Source organism: Cnephaeus nilssonii (genome assembly GCF_951640355.1).
Source record: "Cnephaeus nilssonii genome assembly, chromosome: 5".
Lineage (NCBI taxonomy): Eukaryota > Metazoa > Chordata > Mammalia > Chiroptera > Vespertilionidae > Cnephaeus > Cnephaeus nilssonii.
Window position 1 is genome coordinate 50,634,143 of NC_137076.1, and position 22,630 is coordinate 50,656,772.

The 22,630-nt window shown below is 38.1% G+C and overlaps 1 protein-coding gene across 1 annotated transcript; it reads left to right on the plus strand.

Annotated features, from left to right (window-relative positions):
* Positions 1-4,700: 4,700 nt before the first annotated feature.
* Positions 4,701-20,966, plus strand: PLRG1 (pleiotropic regulator 1). Its single transcript, XM_079771476.1, has 15 exons — positions 4,701-4,805; positions 6,568-6,674; positions 8,103-8,245; positions 8,933-8,986; positions 9,944-10,037; positions 10,248-10,314; positions 11,482-11,583; positions 13,249-13,341; positions 16,136-16,285; positions 16,757-16,858; positions 17,380-17,482; positions 18,335-18,443; positions 19,365-19,504; positions 19,997-20,190; positions 20,750-20,966. The coding sequence occupies exons 1-15, from the start codon at positions 4,797-4,799 to the stop codon at positions 20,807-20,809; spliced, it is 1,527 nt and encodes a 508-aa protein (XP_079627602.1). The 5' UTR covers positions 4,701-4,796; the 3' UTR covers positions 20,810-20,966.
* The last annotated feature ends 1,664 nt before the right edge of the window (positions 20,967-22,630 follow it).

Below are 22,630 nucleotides of genomic sequence, written 5' to 3' on the forward strand. Positions count from 1 at the left end.
TCTCTGGCATGAAGGGCAGATTTGTGGGCACTGATTGTCAATGCACTTGCTCTTGATAGTTTTACAATTCATGCCAGGCCCAGTTTATAGAGCACAAGGCAATTTGTGTTCATCATGTAGAGCGCCAACTTTGTGGCCAGGTAGTGTGCTAGGGGCCAAGGATACTTTGGTGACCAGGAGAAACTTGCACCCAATTCTCATGAAGTTTTATGTCTACATGGAGAAGGGCACCAAAGTTTTGGCACTCTAAATCTGCATTTTTGGATAGTGATTTTAATCTGGTTATTAAAGAAAAAGAGACTCATAAAAACACACACGCACAAAAAAAAACCACCTTTAACCCTCCCCCTTTTCTTCTCAACAGATTCAGATGGAAAGCTTAGCTTTTTCACCTTCGCCTAAGTTGAATTAAGTATGGTAGCTAGGAAGGCACCAAGCAGGGACTGGTAGCTAGATCACCCTTGTCCCACTGAAGCAAAAACTTGCTTGACCTGTGTGTCCTACTCTTCCTCAGTTACGTGTACATTGTCCATCTTCATTTTTGAAACCTAAAATCCCATTTCCCTTTTTTCTCCTTTGTCCAAAATAACATATACACCCAATTTTGATTCACTGTCTTTAGGAATTTTCATGGTTATGTATTAAAATTTATTTCTCCCTGGTAATCTGTCTCTGTTAACTTATTAGCCCAGCTAAAAGCATTTAGAAGGCGGGTGGGGGGCTAAAAATAAGTATTATTTTTTAGCTCCCCACAAGGGGAAGACAAAATGAAAACTACTTATAAGATGCACAGTGCCTCAGACAGGGACAGATGATGCTTTGAGAACAGTAATTTAGGGATATAACCTCCTTCATAGGGAAAAGAGATATAAATGGAAAAGGATTTTGGACTTGAAACATGTGGTTTGAATGACTGTATGGTTTATATCATACACCTGACACATGGAAGATATTTGATAAATATCTGTTGAAGAAGATCTGAGTGTATGAATAAGTGAATAATTGAGTGAATAAAATAAAATGCTGTTTCTTTCTAAATAGGCATAGCTTTTGAGAAACTATAATAAATCATTGTTAGACTCTGTGTGTACTTGTTGTATCCTGAGCTACAGTTTGGAAACCACTCTCCAAGGGGAAAATAATACTAAAGAGCTGGAGGCCTGTTTGGACCAGAGCTTTGATGGGCAAGCCTGAGAGGCCAGTGTGTTGGTGACAATTGTAACTGGTTAGCCATCCACAGTGGGAAAGCAGGGAAGGTGAGATGGGGTTAGCTAGTTCTGTCTCCTACAGAGAGTCTCCCTCTATTGACTTGGAAGATGCCACTTTGTTTTTCTTAAGGGAACCGATTGCTACAGAGCATGGCTATATGGGAAAAAATGGGATATTTTCTTCTTCAAGCCAATGCCAATCACAAGAACTAGAGAACATGCAGAGATGCTCTCTGGCTTCTGTCACATTGGGACTCAAGACCACAAAGTTGTAATGAGACCACAAAGTTGTAATGAGCACCTGTTGGAGTTCTGCCCCCTTCTGTGGGAATGACCCCTAAAATGCAGGTGTGGGGCTCCAGTGGTCCTGTTAATATTGTGATACCCTAATCTCTTACCCAATCATATTCATGGCAGCATTCTAGAGAGAAAGGCTACCAACCCCAGCAGCGGAAATAACCCAAACTTCTAAACTTGATCATTTCATTCTTTTGTGAGACACCTGATGTCCTTCTAATAGTACCCATGCCCTGTTAGTTAGGCTGAGATGGCTTCTAAGGTTTGTTAAACTAACCAAAAGGAAAATTAAGATCAAATTTTTAGGAATCAGATTATTTTTTATAGTATAAATTGCACATTAGGAAAATAAGCTGTATTTTCAAACAATAAATCATTAAAAGTTTTTATACTTAAGTATCCAGTACCAACAGTGTAACTGTAGAAAATAAAAACATTTATTTTATTTTGGAGTGTCTTATTGATATGCATTAAAAATTTTTTCACTAATAATTATTTCTTGAATTAAATTAACAATATTTTCTGTAAAATGCTGTCAGGATTAGATTAATGGCATAATAGACATATTTATTATTTTGAAATTTTCTATCCAATAATAAAGTATGCATTTTCATTCATTCAAATATTTTTTAATGTCCCTTAAGTTTTTAAAATCTATCTTGCACATTTTTCATTTAATGCTATTATAAGATGGTTGTCTCCATTATATTTTTAACTATATATATGAAAGCTTGTGATTTCTGAATATTATTTTTGTACTCAGATACCTGAGTGAATTTTCTTATTGTTTCCAACAGTTTCTCCAGTTGATTCCTTTTTTTTTTCCCAGGCATAAAATTATACCATTTGCAAAGACAAATAGCTTTGCTTCATTATTTCACCACTTATTTCATCCAACTGCATGATTAGTACTTTCAGAAAAAAAGCAAGTGTGGATAATAATGGTGATAGTGGAAATTCTAGTTTTGTGGCTGGCTAATGAGAATGTTTTTAATATTCATCTATAACTGGAAAAAATTTCTTAAAATTTACTATGATTAGAAAGACAGACTGTCCAAGTATTCTCTTTTTTAAAAAATATATTTTATTGATTTTTTACAGAGAGAGGGATAGAGTTAGAAACATCGATGATAGAGAAACATGGGTCAGCTGCCTCCTGCACACCCCCCACTGGGGATGTGCCCACAACCAAGGTACATGCCCTTGACCAGAATCGAACCTGGCACCCCTCAGTCCGCAGGCCAACGCTCTATCCACTGAGCCAAACCGGTTAGAGCCCAAGTATTCTTTTTTTGTTTCTGACCTCAGGAATCCCAAAAGAAATGAAAACTTTCACCATTCCTTCCTTTGAATTAGTGAGGAATTATAAATCTAAAAAAATGTGAAAAAAGACATTGAACCAAACAACTCTAAGAATATTGTGCATAATTAGAGTAGTGTTTGATAAAGATTTTTAAATTGATTTTTAGAGAGAGAGGGAGAGAGAGAAACATCAATGTGAGAGCAAAACATCGATGGGCTGCCTCTGGCATGCCCCCTACCTCAGAATCCAGCCCACAGTAGATGCCAGGGCAGAACCAACTTTTTGAGGACTGACCAACTGAGCCACACGAACCAGGGTGGTTAAGATTTGTGATTAAGGAAGAAGAAATAATATTTATCATTTTTATGAGCATAAAAATGAGAAAAAGCTTCATATAAAAAAAACAATAAAATGCCTATAAAAATGAACAATGAAATCTACTCTCGTGATTTCCTATCATTTTTCAAAGGCAAAGGACACGCATATTTGAAAGAGAATAAAGAGATCTCAGTATTGGTGAGTTTTTTAAAAAGTAGCTTAACCAAAGAAGGGAGGCCTTCCTTTAAATTTGTATTATTGGTTTCACAGGAACAGACGTAATGTTTACATTTAAATTATTCCCATCAGCTTTAGGGAAAAAATCCTCCTCCCCTTATGAAGAGCAGCAGCGACCCCTACTGTTCAAATAAGACACCCTGGTGTCGGCTAGGACAGGGATTCTCAATCTGGTCCTAGATCCTTTTCAAAATCCAAAGAAATCTATAGATCCCCTCCCTCACCAGAACAAAATTTAGGTTCTTATTAACACAAAATTTGCATACAATATAGGTAATTCATGGATCCCTGAGCTAGATAACAGAGTTACTGAGCTCTAAAAACTTTCAAGTGTATAATTCTGTGAATTCAAGAGCTTTTTAAAATTTGGAGCGCAATCTAGTCCAAATTATCAAAATCATTAGAATGTTTTCATGAGTCTGGATTTATACATTTTTTTGAGGGGGAGAGGAAAATTAACAAGCTAATAGACCTAATAGACTATTATATTTCCAGGTATATTAGAATCTTGCTTACATTTCTATAACTTTATTGCCATTTAAAATCATGCTCTATTGTATAGTTATTACCGTCTTTATAATTATATGAAATCTAGCACAGCATGTATTTTAGAATTATGGCATTTCCTTGCAAGCCCTACCATCAGTGACCATTGTCAGAGAAAATTAGTTCTCCGCACAACTCACACTCAAATTCAGAGTGATTGCATTTGCAAGTATGACCTTAATGGGTTTATTTATTTATTTTTATTGATGTTTTACAGAGAGGAAGAGAGAGGGATAGAGAGCTAGAAACATGGATGAGAGAGAAACATCGATCAGCTGCCTCCTGCACCCCCCCCCCCCCCCCCCCACTGGGGATGTACCCGCAACCAAGGTACATGCCCTTGACCGGAATCGAACCTGGGACCCTTCAGTCCGCAGGCTGACCCTCTATCCACTGAGCCAAACCGGTTTCCGCTTAATGGATTTAATGAATTAAAAATTAATGAATTTCTAAATGATATAATCAGTTCACATTGCTATACTTTTAATAGATTTTTCCTCCCTCTCAAAGTATACTCAGTATGCCCTGGGGACAAGTTCAGTGGAACTGATGAGGTTAAGAAAAAGGCCAGGCCAGTGAAATGTTCGTCTATTCAAGTTTGCAAACGCGCAATTCCACCCCATTTTTCTTTATTCCTACAAGCGCACGCGTTCCAGGAGCCTAGGCTCCTCAGACGCGGGACTCCGCCCCGGAGGAGACCGGGAAGAGGAAGGCCCGCCCCCCCGAGCCCGGGCCGCCTGCGGCGGACCAGCGCGCGCTGTGCGGAGCTACGTCACATCCGGCGTCAGGGCCCCAGGTTCCGGAAGAGGCTGTACCGTGGTGGCGGCTGTTTCTGCCTTGATGTTTGGTGTCTTGGCTGCCGGAGCCACGGAATACACGGCAGCATCATGGTCGAGGTAGAGGGACGCTTGGGTGCTGCTGGAGTATTTGAAATCCTGGGGCTGCTTTTCGTTGGCGGCGGGCGTGGGGGGTCGAGTGTGTTGCGACTCTAGGGCGAGTGGAGGCTGCGAGTGGAGGCTGGTTTGGCCGCGGCCGGGTGTCTCAAGGTTTTCTGGAGGGAGAGAGGCTGGATGAGGGCACGGCTCGGAGGTTGCGTCCGAGCGGGAAGCCTGAGATCACGCCTGCAGCCCTTAGTTGGCCCTGGGGCACTGGTGGGGGGCGCTGTGTTCGGGGGCGGGCGTTCTGTCCACGTCCGGCCGCTGGTATTCGGCGCCTGCGGGGTCGTGTCAGTGATTCTGTGTCCGATGAGACGGGTGGTCTTCTCTGGTGGTGTTCACTGTGTCTCTCACTCCAGCGGTTCCCCAGGAAAATCTGCCATTCTTGAATTTGTGCATCTTTCCCTAGCTGGGACAAGCATTCTGTTGGCAAGCCTTGCCTCTGTTTACTCAGAACTGTTTCTTGACTTTTGTCTATACCCACTGCCATCGCCTTAATTCACACCAACACCATCTTTCCCCTGGACAAGTGAATTAGCTCTCAGCTGGTCTCCTTGTTTCCATTTTTGTTACAGCTCCCCTTCTCCCCAGCCAGTATGTTTTAAAATGTAAGTTGGTCCTGCTTTTCTTGCTTAAAACCCTTTACTAGCCTTTTGTTATTGGAGCGAAAATACAGACGGTTGCAATGGTCTTTAAAAAAAAAAAAATCACCTGGCCTGCACCTGGTTTGTCCACCCTTGCAACCTTATCTTGCATCCCAACTCACCCTCATTGAATATATGTAACTACTGTGCAGCTCCTGGCATTATTTGCATTACTGAACACCTTTGTTCATGGCATTTTTCTCTCTGCCTGGATTGTTTTTTACCTTTTTTCTGTGCAAGGCTAACTTCCTTTCTGCTTAAATACCACTTCAGAGAGATCTTTTATCATATCCTAAGTTCTTGCTCCATTTTCTGGTCCCTTGCGTGTTTCCTTCATAGTACTTATTAAAATGTTGGGTTGTTTTGCTTATTTTTATTTGTCTTGAGCACGGGGGCCAAACTGTCTTTTCATCATGCTATTGTTAGCTCCTAGCACAGTACCTACCAGACATATAGTAGTAGCTCAGTACATTTTTATTGAATAAACTAGAGACCCGATGCAGGACATTTGTGATTGGGGGTGGGGGGTGAGGGTCCCCCAGCCCGGCCTGCGCCCTTTTGCAGTCTGGGAGCCCTTGGGGGATGTTGGACTGCCGGCTTAGGCCCACAGCGGGCCTAAGCCTGCAGTCAGACATGCTTAGTGCTGCCACTGCCACGGAGGCAGGAGAGGCTCCCTGCCTCCCGCCACTGCTGCTGCGCTTGCCAGCGGTGACCTGCCTGTGGGAGCACACTGACCACCAGGGGGCAGCTCCTGTGTTGAGCGTGTGCCCCCTGGTGGTCAGTGCGCATCATAGCGACCATCGGTCTCTGTTTGGTTGATTTGCATATTACCCTTTTATTATATAGGAGGATAGGATGACTAATTTTAAGCATCACTCACTTGGTCAACTTGGGGCTCTAGCCAAAGAGGAGCTCCATCTTTTTATCTGAACTTGACTGCCATAGCTTGCTATAAATAGCTGTGGTGAGAGGTGCAAACTTTTTTACATTTTTAAACATGTTATAACTAGTTTGATTTTAATTTAGGTTTGATATGTGTAATTTGTAGCTAGACATGTAATTACACTTTTTCTTTCTAGGAGGTACAGAAACATTCTGTGCATACACTGGTGTTCAGGTCATTGAAGAGGACCCATGACATGTTTGTAGCCGACAATGGAAAACCTGTGCCTTTGGATGAAGAGAGGTAGGTATAGTTCCTTTTTAATTGCTAGACTAGTTAAATTTCTAATATTGGGGGAAGAGAGCAGGGAGAGGGGAGCCTTTAAAGTTTAGTGAGTGACACTGCAGACATAAGTGATCTATTCAATAACGAGTAGTGTTAGGGCATAATTTAAGCTGATCTGACTTTTTTTTTTTCCTTATCTTGTACATTAATTAATTAATTGCATTTTATAAATACTCAGTAATTAGGAGAGTCCCTTTTATGTGTTATATTTTATAATCAGTCATTTTGAATGCTTTCAGCTTCTCTCCCACTGCTCTCAGAGCCTTGCTGAGCTGAACTGTACCTGGCCAGTACTTTTACTCCCATCTTTTTCTTACTAGTATGATGATGATTTTTGGTAGCATATTTTTGGTTCTACATGTCCAGCTCCAGTCTGGGATTTACATTATGTGCAGCATTCTCTTTTTACCTCTTTTGCCATTTACCCTTCTTTTAAAATCTGCTTAATAACTCAAACAAGCATTTATATTTAATTTGTAAAGTGTAATTTTTTTTAAAAAATAATAGTTTATTGATTTTTTTTTTTCTAGAAAGAGAGGAAGGGAAAGGGGGAAAGAGAGAGAAACATCAATATGCACGCACCCATAACCTGGGCATGTGCCCTTGACTGGGAATTAAACGGGCAACCTCCTCATGCATTGAACGATGCCAGGGCTAACGTGGACTATTTTTAAAAGTAATATAGGTACAATTTAAAAATAATGATTGAACTAACTAAGTACTTTGATTAGTTTTAACTTTTTTCGATATATCCAGTAAAGGTTACTAGAAAACTTTTACTCTATTTTTATATTTAGACATTGGAAGGAAAATATATTGACTTCCAGGTTTTTCTAAAAGATGTTTTAGTTTCTATATATTTTAAAATCAGATCCTTGATACCTCATGAATCATTGATTTACAAACGATAACAATATTTAGATGGATTCTATGTGGTGGATTGTGAATTAAACTGTGGAAATGAGCCCTGGCTGGTGTGGCTCAGTTGGTTGAACATCGTCCCATACACCAAAAGATTGCTGGTTCGATTCCTGCTAAGGGTACATGTCCAGGTTTTGGGTTCCATCCCAGGTCAGGCTACGTACAGAAGACAACCAATCGATGTTTTTCTCTCGCATCAGTGTTTTTTTCTCTCTCTCCCTTCATCTCTCTCCTAAAATTAATAAAAACGTTTTTTAAAAAGGGGGAAATGAACTTGGAAATTTTGAACATTTTAAAGTGTAGTTTTCCTTTAAAATTTTTATAGAAACTTTTTCTACATGACTAGGCAAACCTAATAAGCTATTTAAGTACTTGTTTTCTGACTGTCTGTGAATGTGTTTATATTGGGGGATATATTTAAAGTACTTAAAGATACATTCTTATGCTTATAACTTTTTAAAATAGTCACAAACGAAAAATGGCAGTCAAGCTACGGAATGAGTATGGCCCTGTGTTGCACATGCCTACTTCGAAAGAAAATTTTAAAGAGAAGGGTCCTCAGAATGCATCAGATTCATATGGTCATAAACAATATCCTGCAAATCAAGGTGAGTATGGCATTGTCAGAAATGTAAGGACTTATATATGAATTTTAAAAATAGATACGTGAAATCTGTTATTAGTACCCCTCCTAGGAGGACTAATTAGAGCCAAACCCTCTTTAACACCTATACCTGTATTGATTTCCCATTGGAGTAGTAAGTGAGATTATTGGTTGGTAGATTTTTTTCTGTAGGAAATGGGAAAGTGGTAGTATAATGATAGCAGAAATTCTTAGGATATGGAGAAGGTCATGATGGAGATGAAAGGAAAAATTCTTAATATGTGGGGAGACTGTCTATCTCCTTTTCAGAAAGATGACATTAAGTACTGAAATTGTAGTGAATAAAGATAATCCAAGATCCCCCAGGGAAACCATTTGCTTAGAAGAAAAACCAGAGTGGACTATTACTTTATAGGATGACGCTACACACCATTGCTTTATGGTAAATGCACAACTTTCTTGACATGTTAGCAAATGGTCAAGGAAATCACTATATACGTGATCTTTAGAAGTCAAAACAAAAATGATCAACTTACCTTAGTTTGAGGCTTGGGTTTAGTTGTGAAATATTTAGAAATCTGGTTGATAATTTAATATTCAATTCATTAAAAGAGGTGATACTAGTACATAAGATAAATTTTGCCATTGATAAATCTCTCTACCTATCTCTCTCTCTCTCTTTCTCTCTCAGGACAAGAAGTTGAATATTTGGTGACAGGTACACATCCCTATCCACCAGGACCTGGTAAGTGAGCTGAAAAAATCTTACTGTCACATGTATTTCTGTGAATGAGTTAATAATTACTGTCACATATATTTCTGTGAATGAGTTAATAATTCCCATAGCCTATAAAATAAGCTCAATAGCCAGGCATAACTTTTTAGATGATAATGAACTAGTACTTAGTATCACAAGCATTTATTTGGCAAACATATTTAGCCAGTTAACTGCCACAATATTTTGAATTTAATTTAAAAAGGTCTGCCACTTATGTCTATCGATGCTTATGGTGTGCAAATGGTTAAGCATCTATATTTTTTTATGCACTATCCTAGGAATTCAAAGACAGTAAGACTGCTCCAGACTAAGACAAGTTTATTTGGAGGTTTAGGCAGACATAAGTATCACTAAGCTTATAAAAATGATACCAGAAGCGTTAGTATAGAAGCAGCTGTGATAGAAATGTTTCCTGGTGTGTGCATATGGAGGGATTGGCACACAAATGGAAGGGCCAGTATAACGGGGTAGAAGATAAAAATCGTAGTATATTTAGGTTCTAGTAATTTTAGAGTACAGAATTCACTATATTGAAAGGATAGGAGAATTCTGCTTCTTATTGTATGTTATACATTTACTCTTCCAAACATTCTGTTAATATTTAGGGAACTGCTTTATTTTTATATCTGATGGAAATATCCCAAGATTATAGAAATTTAACTTTACTGTCTTGGACTTGCTAATACCAAACTGCTTGAGATTAAATTAAATTTGAGTTAAATATTGTTAGGCAATATTTGTGGTAAAAAGTTGGTGACAAAAGACATACAAAACGTAATCATTTTTTGAAATATCATCACGTGAAGATAATCACTGTTACCTTTTTGGTGTGGTTTCCTCCAGTGTTTTATTTTAAATGCATGTGAATAAAAACAAAGATAGCTATTAACAGGTTTTTTCTGTGTGTTTTTTAAATTTTAACAGGGGTTGCTTTAACAGCAGATACTAAGATCCAAAGAATGCCAAGTGAATCAGCTGCACAGTCCTTAGCTGTAGCATTACCTTCTTCTCAGGCCAGGTATGAGATATGCTTCTCATTATAAGGGTTTTGCAAGCATAGTTCACTGTTCACATTTTTTTCCTCATTTTTTAAATTGTTTGTTTATAAGTGTATTACAGGTCATTTTTCTTTATCAGTGCTTACAAAAATTTAACATAATAAAATTCATTCTACAGAACATGTGATGGGAGGAATTAAGTTCTTAGAATCTGATATTTTTTGCCTCAGGGTTGATGCCAATCGTGCTGCACCTGCTGTAGGCTCTGACCGTTCGCAGCCTGCAGGGATGACTTTGGTAAGTTTCTCTGTGTCAGATCACACTGCAGGTGTCTACCTTTTGGGAAATGTTGCCTAATTTTCCTTTATTCTATTTAAGTTTCCCCAAAATTTAAGTTGCTAGTGAATTGACATATTTTTTAGAATTTAAAATTGTGTTAACTCTGTCTGCTTACACATTGTTATTTATATTTATTTTGGTGAAGATAATGTGACATTGCTCTTTATTATCCACTATTTAAAATACAAGAAATTTTATTCTGAGACTTGTATTAGAATGTTTTAGATATGAACAGCCTTTTTAAAATTAAACCCTCAGTTGATTTATACAGTTAAGTTGAGTACTAAAAGTTTATCTACAAGTAAATGGCAACTACTGTTATTGGTAGAAGTGGTTAGAGAAAGAATACCTGAAAACGTGCTGTCACTGGAAATAAGTGTCAGCTTTACTTCTTCACATATTATGCACTTGGTTTGACTTTATGAAGTGAATGGGTTTGTAGTCCTCCCAACACATCCTGTTTTTAGTCTCCATTCGCAGGTCTCTGCTCAGGCTTTCTGCCTCCTTTGGAGGAAGTAATGTTAGCTTCTTGATGGTTGGAACTTTATGGGCTTAAGTATTTCTCAATAAATGGATACTGTAACAGTAGATTGCATATTAGCTAGAATGCCTTTTAAAAAGAGTATTGAAATATTTGAGGGGGAGATAGAAGGACCTATCAGTGTCTTCATTGCAATATTAAATCAATGATGTTAAAATATGACAATGAAGGGCAATGGCATTAATCCACTATAGTCACTTTAAAAAGGAGGCACATAGGTTACATAATTTTTACCCAAGGTCAATCAGCTATTAATTGGTAGAGCTGGGTTTTGAACTTATGCACAGTGATATATGCTCGTAACTTCAATGTTCTGCCTCTCCGATTTTTAAATTGCTTTTTTAAATTAACATATATACAATACAGTTTTTATTAGAAATCTTAGACTCATTTTCTAGCTATGCAAACATTTTTAGCTGCCCTTTCTCTTCATGGGGTGTAGGGAGCTGCTTTCAAAAATTCCCTCTTTGAATTTCCATTTCTGAGAAAACTTTCATAAATCCCCTCTTCACATTTCCATTTTTGATAACATGAAAACTTAAGTGTGATATCTTTAATAATAATGTAATCTGTTCCACACCTAGGCTGTTATGGAGGGTGGCAATGCCAAGAACTCTGCACTCATGGCAAAGAAGGCCCCGACAATGCCAAAACCCCAGTGGCACCCACCATGGAAACTCTACAGGGTGAGTGAATCTGTATATTATTCCACTACATGAAACGTGATCACTACTTTCCACTTGATAAGAGCTACGAATAGAATAAGGAGGAAAAGAAATGAAAATGCGAACTGGTAAAGTGATCTGAGGTTGGTTGGTGGAAGGGGCTTAGGCACTATCTTAAAAAATATCTTGGAAAGCAGACTTGTATTTTATATAAAATATTGATAGAAAGCTACTAAATGTGGAGAGCAGGCGAAATAAATTTAGCAATGTACTTGAGGTATTTAATATGAAGCTCAAGGGGAAAAACTGTATTTTAGTACATTTCTTTCGCTCTACTGATTATCTTTTAAATTATAGTAAATTAAAATGATTTAAAATGTAAAAATAAAATGTATATAGTAGGGAAATTGCAGTTATTTATAATTTAAGTATGTTATACTTTACTTTTCAGAATACCATACAGTAAAATAGATTTTCTTTTGGTATACAGAGCTAATAAATTTAATAGCTATACTAGATTTGGGTAGCCACTACCATAATCAGGATATAGAAGTTCCATTTTTTATATCCACACCCTTCCCCAGCCCTGGCAACCATTTGTTTTCCATCACTGTGTCTTTTCAACTACGTCACATAAATGGAATCATTCAATGTGTTCCCTTTGGGACTTTCTTCACTCAGTTTAATGCCTTTGAGATTCATCCAAATTGTTGCAAGTAGTAATACATTCCTTTCTATTGCTGAGTAGTATTCCATTGTATAGCTATACCACAGTTTGTGCATTCATTCATTCATTGAAGGTAATTTAATACTTAATATCATTCAAAACTCTAATTGTCAAATAATCTTAAAATCTTACTAGAGGCCCGGTGCAGGAAAATCGTGCACTGGAGGGGGGGGTTCCCTCAGCTGACCTGTGCCCTCTCGCAGTCCAGGAGCCCTTGCGGGATGTCTGACTAATGGCTTAGGCCTGTCAGTCGGACATCCTTAGCACTGCTGCGGTGAGAGGCTCCTGCCACCGCTGCTGCACTCACCAGCCATGAGCCCGGCTTCTGGCTGAGCAGTGCTCCCCCTGTGGGAACACATTGACCACCAGGGACAGTTCCTGCATTGAGCGTCTGCCCCTTGGTGGTCAGTGCGTGTCATAGCGACCAGTTGTTCTGCCGTCAGGCCAAAACTGGCTCTAATATCCCCTGAGGGGTCCCAGATTGCGAGAGGGCACAGGCCAGGCCAAGGGACCCCACTGGTGCATGATCGGGGCTGGAGAGGGACGTGGGAGGTTGGCCAGCTGGGGAGGGGCTGTGGGAGGGCTCCAGGGTGTGTCCAGCCCATCTTGATCAGTCCCGATCAGCTGGACCCCAGCAGCAAGCTAACATACTGGTCGGAGTGTCTGCCCCCTGCTGGTCAGTGCATGTCATGGTGACTGGTCAACCAGTCAACTGTCTGCCCCCTGGTGGTCAGTGCACATCATAGCAAGCAGTTGAGTGGCCTTAGCATATCATTAGCATATTATGCTTTGATTGATTGGACGGGCAGACACTTAGCATATTAGGCTTTTATTATATAGGATCATTTGACGATGTTGGAGGTCAATTTTAATTTGAATGAACTTTAACTTACATGTAATTAGATGAAATTGAATAACCTTTAACTTATGTGTCTACCCATTCTACATTCTGAATACAGGTGATCAGTGGGCATCTTGGCTGGGTTCGATGTATTGCTGTAGAACCTGGAAATCAGTGGTTTGTTACTGGATCTGCTGACAGAACTATAAAGGTAATAATGATAGAACAGCTTTGTATTTTCCATGTACATTTAAAATGTTTTAAATTATTTCCTGAGGTGAGAGTTGCTCTTGTAGTTCCTCTGACTTCTTAGACCTGAGTATGAAGTAAAACTTACTGTCTATACCAGTTAAAAGTTCCATGTGTTTGGAAAGTGGTATTTAAACAACAGTTTTTTCCAAACAGAATGTGCTAACTACCTACCACAAATTCCTTGATATTTAAGTTTTTTCTTCTCTGGTTATAAAATTAAAGTATGATCATTTATAAAAAATGTGAAAAGTACAGAGAAGTATAAAAGAACATAGGCCCATATATAATCCTACCACTGTCAAGTATTTGAATGAATTTCTCTTTAGTTTTTATTTCTGTGCATATGTACCTGCATTTTCTTCTGAGTTTTATCCTTTGTGTATATATGTGTATCTTTTAAAAATCATGCTTGGTAATGTAATTTTCAACCATACTTTTTGCACTTAACATTATATCAAAGGCATATTTCTGTGAAAAAGCTAACATCTTTTTAAATGGTTCCGTGGAAGTATATCACTTATGTATCCTATAATCAATTTTCTTTCAATTTTTTTATATTTATTGATTTCAGGGGGAGAGAGAGAGAAACAGATTTGTTGTTCCACTTATTTGTGCATTCAATGATTGATTCTTCTATGTGTCCTGACTGGGGATCAAACCCGCAACCTTAGCATAACGGGTGAGCTACCCAGCCATGGCCAACCTTTTCTGTTTTTAAATTATTTTCAATTCTCGGAAATGTAACTAATGGGTCAAATATTTTTTAAGTTGGCACCCAAAGCACAAATTATTTTCTAAAATGGTTAATTGATGCTTACAGTGTATGAGAGGATTCTTTTCAGCCTATTAATTGTGTATGCTTAAAAATTTCTACTCATATGATAAGCAGAAATGGTTATGTTATATTGTAAATCAGAAGATGCCTTAACCCAGTGGTTGGCAAACTGCGGCTTGCGAGCCGCAGCTGAGGTTTGCCGCTCTGTTGACTAATGAGTTTGCCGACCACTGCGTAAGGCATTACCCTTACCCAGAAGTTTTGACTTCAGGTTAAAGACATTAGTACATTATTAAAATGTTTTTTAAGTGTTTTTCCCTAGGAGTGGTCGGCAAACTCATTAGTCAACAGAGCCGCAGTTTGCTGACCACTGCCTTAACCAATAAGCCAAACTTATTTGGAGTTTTGTTCGCTAGCACTAGCGGGCCCAGAGGAAAACTCGCTTCTCAAATTCTGGGGCCCAATATGGTGGAAGTCTCTCTTATTTATATGTTTTCAACTCTTTGTTTTCCAAATTTGGAATTAGATTTCTGGACCTTCTGAGAAAAAGTCCTGTGTGCTGGGATGGGCTGTGAGATCATATCTCAAGGCCTGGCCTGGCACCAGCACTAACAACTCTGTCTGGGGCATAGTTTATGGCCTCTCTGGAATGGGAGTAGTCTTATTTTCCCTATTATTTAAGCAAGCAAATGTTTACAGAAGCCAGAATAGCAGGGTTAAAATTTTAAACAGCAGGTTTTACCCAAGATGGAGGTTACTGTGCTTCAGTTATCCAATCTTTCAAAAATTGTTCATACAGAATTTTTAGTGAGGACCAATTTTTTGATACCTTAATAAAACTACTTTCAGGGTTTTTAAAATATTTACTTTATTGAGTTGTAATTGACATATAATATTAGGTTAGTTTTAGGTGTACAACATAATGATTCGCTATTTGTTTATATTGTGATATGATCACCAAAAAGTCTAGTTAACATCTGTTGTGGTACATAGTTACAAGTTTGTTTGTTTTTTCTTGTGATGAGAACTTTTAAGATGTACTCTCAGCAGCTTTCAAGTATGCAGTCTAGTATTATTAACTAGTCAACATGCATACATTAATGACATCCCCATAACTTACTAATTTGTAACTGGAACTTTGTACCCTTTCACTCCCTTCACCCGTTTTATCCATCCTTCACCCTGGCTTCTGGCACCACCAATCTGTTCTCTGTATCTATGAACTTAGTTTTTCAGGTTTATGTTTCTGTTTTAGATTCTGCATATAAGTGAGATCATGTTCTAGTTGTCTTTTCTTTGACTTATTTTGTATAGCATAATGCCCTTAAGGACAATTCATGTTGTCACAGGTGGCAAGATAATATTCCATTGTAGTATATATGCCACATTCTCTTTATGCATGTATCAGTTAATGAACACTTAGTTTCCTTTTTGGGGGTTGTTTTTTCTTTTATTTTTAATACTCACCTGAGGATATGCTTAGAGGGAGAGAGAGAAACATCAATGGCACATCAATATGTTGCCCTTGGTGAGCCCGCCAACCGGGATCAAACCCAAAACCCAGGTCTGTGCCCTGATCAGGAATGGAACCTGGAACTTTTCAGTGCACAGGACAATGCTCAACCAATTGAGCTACTGCAGCCAGACTCCTTAGGGTTTTTTTTTAAGTTGTTGCCATCCTTGGCTAATTTAATACCATACCATTCATACTTGTGTTAACAACGATATCCATTCTATATAAAGAATATTAACTTTTTGTCATCTGTTACCAATATTTTCCCAGTTTGAGCATGCCTTTTAATTCCGATTTCCCCCCTGCTTTTATTTTTGGTGGTGGGGGGGAGGAGTTTTGGCAAATAAAAAAAACAACATTTTTCATATCTTTCACATTTTGAAGACTTAATTTTAATATCAGGATCTTAAAATTTTGTTTTGGGATAACCAGCAAGGAGAAAAATGAAATATTCTTTGATTGCAGATCTGGGACTTGGCTAGTGGCAAATTAAAACTGTCATTAACTGGGCACATTAGTACAGTTCGTGGTGTGATAGTAAGCGCAAGGAGCCCATACCTATTTTCCTGTGGAGAAGACAAACAGGTCAAATGCTGGGATCTTGAATATAATAAGGTAAGCTTGGATAGAAGTATTGAAAACAGTGATTCTCTGAGATCTGCTTCTACTGAAGTGGATCAATGATGAAAATAGCCAAATCTGAGCATCAGAAGACCTTCCAGTCCACCTGATGCATGATCTCTCTAGTTCTGAGAAGCAAAAGTATAAAGTAATTTAAAACAATAAGTGTGTGTGTGTGTGTGTGTGTGTGTGTGTGTGTGTGTGTGTGTGTTAAGGTGACAGTGGGTAACTGAGGACTTGCTGATGGATGAATGAGATTGGGGTGGGGAGGTAGGGACATATGTGTTTGAAAAGCTGATCAGTTCTGAGCAATGATGAAAAGGTTTGATTACTGACCTTTGTAATTATGAAGGTTTCTACACTTGACCTGAGCTCAGACTTGAAGAAACAAATAAAAACACATATTATGAGCCACAGGTTTTCTTTCTAATTATAGAAATTTTAACTTTCCTGCTATATTTGTAGGTTATAAGGCACTATCATGGACATCTGAGTGCAGTGTATGGTTTGGATTTGCACCCAACAATTGATGTGCTGGTAACCTGTAGTCGTGATTCAACTGCACGGGTAAATGGAATAGATCTTGGTGTTTATCTTTAAATACATTGCATCTTATACCATACATATTTGGTATTGGAGTCATATATTGTTTGGTAAAGAATTGAAGATAGTTACTTTGACCCACCAATAACCTAGTCCCTCTGTTTCCTGGCTTGTTTTTACACTTTCATCTTCAGTTCTGTGGCCTCACCAAGCTTATTAGGAATGCCCTCCCTCTGAAATGGGACACTCACAATCCGTTCTGCCATCGCAGGTTTCATTTAGTAGTTCCATTATACCTATTCTTACACTTTCAGTCTCCTACGCTTTTAGCTCCCCACTCCCACCCCCCCATCAGCTGTCTCCTATCTATAGCTCCCAGCCAGCTTCGAGGTTATTCTCTCTCATTAAGGCTTTCTTTATATTCAGGCACTGTTACGTATTAAATTCCCAACCTTGAATTTATTCAGTTGCCTGCCTGAGTTATGAATACCTATTCTCTTTGACAGTATGTCTATTGTGTGTGTGTGTGTGTGTTTTTTTTATAGATTTGGGATGTGAGAACTAAAGCCAGTGTACATACATTATCTGGACATACAAATGCAGTTGCTACAGTGAGGTGTCAAGCTGCAGAACCACAAATTATTACTGGTAAAATTGATACTTTCAAGTTTACCATGTATTCATATCAACACATTATTGTATATGTTTTTCATACTTGCTGTGACTCTCGCTTTGTATTGTGTATACTGTGTTTCTGTGTGCATTTGAAATTTATTGTAGTAATATTTTATTCTGTTATCATTTCAGACCTTTTACATATCATAGACTATGTCTTACACAGTCTTACGTAATGTCTGACTAGCATCAGAATTACTGGTTTAGAAAATTAAAATTAGAAGACAAGATACCCTGACGTCAGTAATCTTTAGAACATATTAACTAAAATACCATTTGAATTTTTTCCTCCCCCTCCACTAGGGGATAACATCATGTATGTGTTTTATCTGTTATTGGCATTTGTTCAAGCTGTTCAGTTGACAGCGCATCAAGCCTGTATTACATTTTTGTTGTTGTTAATCCTCACCCAAGCATAATTTTCCATTGATTTTATGAGAGTCTAAGGGAGGGAGGAAGGGAGAGATGGGGAGAGGGAGGTAGAGAGAGAAACATTAATGTGAGAGAGACATCATTTGGTTGACTCCCACATGTGCCTAACGGGGGCTGGGGTAGAACCTGCCCTTGACTGGGAATCTAACCTGCGATCCTTCTGTGCACTGGCCAGCGCTCTATCCATTGAGTCATGTGGGCCAGGTCTACATTTTTTTTAAGAATTAAATTTAAAACCAGCCTAAAATTTTGGAAGTACAAAGCAACTAGCCAAGAGTTTATATGACTTTCATTTAGTATGTATGTGTCTATGAGAGAACACTTCATATTTTATTATAGTTTTGCATTCTTTTTTCCTGATCTGTGTTTTGGGGATACGTATTTTCATTATAGGAAGCCATGATACTACAATACGATTATGGGATTTGGTGGCTGGAAAAACAAGAGTCACATTAACAAATCACAAAAAATCAGTGAGAGCTGTGGTGTTACATCCAAGACAGTAAGTGTTTTCCTAATGAGTTTCTCTCCTTCCTTCAGTTTTTAGTGTAGTACAGGAATACCAACTTTAGTACTACTTGGTAGTCATTTAGACACTCATTTACAGGCCTTTTCCTTATGTGGTATTTTGCTTCATGCCCTATATGAGATGAGGTTTTCTACATGGTAAATAATGATAATGTCAAATGAAACAATATGAATAAGTCATATTTAAAAACTGGATGTCAAAATAGAAGCTAAGAGTAGCTAGGTTTAATGTTTTGGACATAAGTGTTGTTTATTGTACACTGAGATATACACAGAATAGTTTAGTTCTTAAGGGGGAAGTTAATATACATAGGAAAAAAGGTAGGAACAATGAACATTATAGTCAGGGTATCCAAAGAGGTGGAGCATAATATCCCAAGCTATTATTTGTTATATCACATTACCCTGACATTTTTCTGGCCATATTCATGTGTTTCTCTCTTTCCTCTCCCTTTTTGTCCCCCCACCCCCTCTCTTCTACTTTTTTTCCTTTCCCTGTGTTCTTTACTCCCTTTCTCTCTCTCTTCCTCTTCCCCTCTGTTTCTTTCCTTGAGTTGTCCTCTTATCCCCCTGTCCCTCCAAAATAGTTGCACAACCCCTTGCCCTTTTTGTGAATTTAGGGGTTTTCACATTTATTGCTCTAGCTCAGTACAGGTCATTGTGGGAAATGAGAGGAGAATAAAACATTAATCTAGGCCTCAAAACACATTTAAAATAATTTGAAAATCTGACTTGACTTGTCTTGCTACTTTTACCTCTTGGTATGACAATAATATTTGGCTAACACTACATAGATCACTGAATACACATGCTAAATACAACATAATAAGCATCTTGACTACCATTTTATTTTTTTACTTGGTTTACTTTGTTGCTGTTTTTAATCTTATTTCAGTTACACATTTGCATCTGGTTCTCCAGATAACATAAAACAATGGAAATTCCCTGATGGAAGTTTCATTCAAAATCTTTCTGGTCATAATGCTATTATTAACACATTGACAGTAAATTCTGATGGAGTACTCGTATCTGGAGGTAAAAAGATTTTTATGATAAATTTGTTTTAGTCTGTCATTGTTTGTTTTAGTGAATGAGGAAATATTTGTAAAATTTCTAAGCCCTCACACCTAAATATTATAGCAGATCTTGCCTAATGTATATTTGAATGTTTATATGTGTGTTCATGCATATTCATAATACATGTAGCATATTTCATAGTTCAGCCTTCTCTGAGTTTCCATGTGATAAATCTAAGTTTGGGATTTATGCTGGGAATCACCTAAAGTTTGGTTTCATATTCTGGAATTGGATGTCATTTTGTGGTGCTTTTTGAGGTCTGTAATAAATTCTGAATTAAGCACAAATGAAAGTGAACAAACGAATATTAAGAGAAGCTTGAGTGCCTTTGTCTATATATCTTTATAACTATAGTTATTGCCATTGTGCTCAGCTAATGGTTCATGCTTAATGCTTGCCAAGCTGAATTGTTGAAGAGATACCCAACTTAACTAGCTATTTCCCTTTAAGCTGACAATGGAACCATGCATCTTTGGGATTGGAGAACTGGCTACAATTTCCAGAGAGTTCATGCAGCAGTGCAGCCTGGGTCTTTGGACAGTGAATCAGGAATATTTGCTTGTGCTTTTGATCAGTCTGAAAGTCGGTTACTAACGGCTGAAGCTGATAAAACTATTAAAGTGTACAGAGAAGATGATACAGCAGTAAGTTCTCAGTTTCATGTACATGTTAAAGTAATTCAACTCTACCAGTTTTGCAAGTATATTCTCATTTTAAAGTTTGAAATTATCAGAAGAAAAAATAATCTTTATAGCGTTAAAGTATTTATCATCTGGAGTAGTGTCAGCTCATAGCTTTCTGTATTGGTCTTATTGATGCCAATGAATCCATACATTGTTTTAATTTTATTCCAACTTTTCTTATTACAGTTACCAGGCAAATGTTGCAATAAGAACAACAGCAAATAGATTGCTATGCAAATGAATTCTAGAATCATCAGCTTTGTTGTTACTAGAGTATCTACATAGCAATTTTATTTGAGATGAAAAAACATAAACTGGATTTATGAGTGAATCCACTCATTCTTTATTAGATTCAGATAATCCCAAAAGTTTGTCAACTGTTACTGAAATTGTTAAATAACTTAAATTTATAATGCCAAGTAATATAATGTAGAATAGATACCTTATTTTTGTTAGGAAGGAAGTTACTAAATATGAAGAAAACTAATACTTTATTTTCTTACTACTTTTCTATTTTTAGACAGAAGAAACTCATCCAGTCAGCTGGAAACCAGAAATTATCAAGAGAAAGAGATTTTAATGTGACATTGTCTTCATGGCGTTTTGTTTTGTTTTGTTTTGTTTTGTTTTTTAGCTTGGTGGATATCCAGTCATTTTATGCTCTAGCTAGCAGAAACTCAAACATGTTCAAATCATTGCTGCTTCATATTTTACAATAAAATGTACTGTCTCCCCCTCGCCATGTTTTTATTTCTAAAATAAACAATTTGAGGTCCTAGGAAGATGCAGATAGCAAGCATATGCTGGTTTGTTGACTACAACTATTATATAACTACTAGTGGCCTGGTGCACGAAATTCGTGCATGGTCGGAGGGGGGGGTGTCCCTCAGCCCGGCCTGCACCCTGTCCAATCTAGGACCCCTCGGGGGATGTCCGACTGCCGGTTTAGGCCCGATCCAGGGATCAAGCCTAAACCAGCAGTCGGACATCCTTCTCGCAATCCGGGACCGCTGGCTCCTAACCGCTCACCTGCCTGCCTGCTTGATCACCCCTAAACATTCTGCCTGCCAGCCTGCTTGCCCCCAACTGCCCTCCCCTCCTGGCCTGATTGCCCCTAACCACCTCTGCCTCGGCCCCGCCACCTAGCTTTGTCTGGAAGGTCTCCCGGTCTAATTAGCATATTACCCTTTTATTAGTATAGATTCTAAAGATAGAATATTTTGTCAATTTTATTAAAAGACTTTTTTTTTAACTTACCAAATTGCCTGCTATAATAGGACTTGTTTTGAGGGAAGCAGTTGGTGGTGGTTTTGTTTGTTTGTTTTCTTTAAACTGATATTTTGGGATTAAAGAATTTGAAGTTTTAATTTAAATTAGATATGTTGATTCCACTGGTAGTTTTGTGACTCTTGGTCCTATACTGATTGACAGGTGCAGCGTGCCTGCTGGCAAGTTACTTAACTTTTCTGATTTGTTTCCTAGCTGTTAAATGTGGGCTAATAGTACCAACCCCAGGTTGTGCCTGTTAAAGAGCAAAGTGGTCATAACAGAAACTGGCAAATAGTAAAAAACTCTATAAGTATTAACTATTATTTTCCTGGATACATTGACTTCCATCATTAGTTGCTGCTGCTTGTCTTTTATAATTGCCTAAAAAATGTTACTTCACTCTCACTTCTATCTGGAGTTGGTAAATTTCTATGCTCTAGGGCATTGATCTCTCCCAAAGTCATTGGAAAAGCAGGGTTTTTTTTGTTTTCCTGCCCTTGACCTGAATTGAACCCACGACCCTTCAGTCCACAGGCCAACACTCTAACCACTGAGCAACCGGCTAGGGTGAGACTTCTTTTCTTTAAAAGTTTGCTTCTTTCCATGTACTTTGCCGTAGCCTTTTCTTTACTGTGTACCCTTGAGTCCAGAAGTCATGTTCCTACTTTCCTTTCCAAAATGTTTCATCTTTTTTCCCAGCCTGCCTGCCTTCTAATGAAACTGGACATAAATATTCCTATAGAAGAGCTTATTCTTTTTAGCATGTTTTTATTGATTTTTTTAATAGAGTGAGGAAGAACAAGAGTGAGAGAGAGAGAGAGAAACATCATTTGGCTGCCTCCTGCACACCGCCTACTGGGGATGGAGCCCACAACCCAGGCATATGCTCTGACAGGGAACCCAACTGGCAGCCTTTGGATGCATAAAACGACACCCAACCAACTGAGCCACACTGGCCAGAACAGTGTTTGTTTTTACTAGTTAACAGAAATTTCAAAAGGTGAAATGCTTAAAGCATCTGTGCTACTTTCAGAGAAAAAAAAAAAGGACATTTAGGATGACACCTGGCAAATAATAGGCCCACTATAAATATGAACTCTTGCTTCCTGCAGTAACAGGTCCTTCACTACCT

Excerpts from the sequence above, each read along its gene's own strand:
- PLRG1 (XM_079771476.1), top strand. Across the intron at positions 8,246-8,932 it reads ACAATATCCTGCAAATCAAG|GACAAGAAGTTGAATATTTG; the intron begins GTGAGTATGGCA and ends TTTCTCTCTCAG. Across the intron at positions 16,286-16,756 it reads GGGATCTTGAATATAATAAG|GTTATAAGGCACTATCATGG; the intron begins GTAAGCTTGGAT and ends CTATATTTGTAG.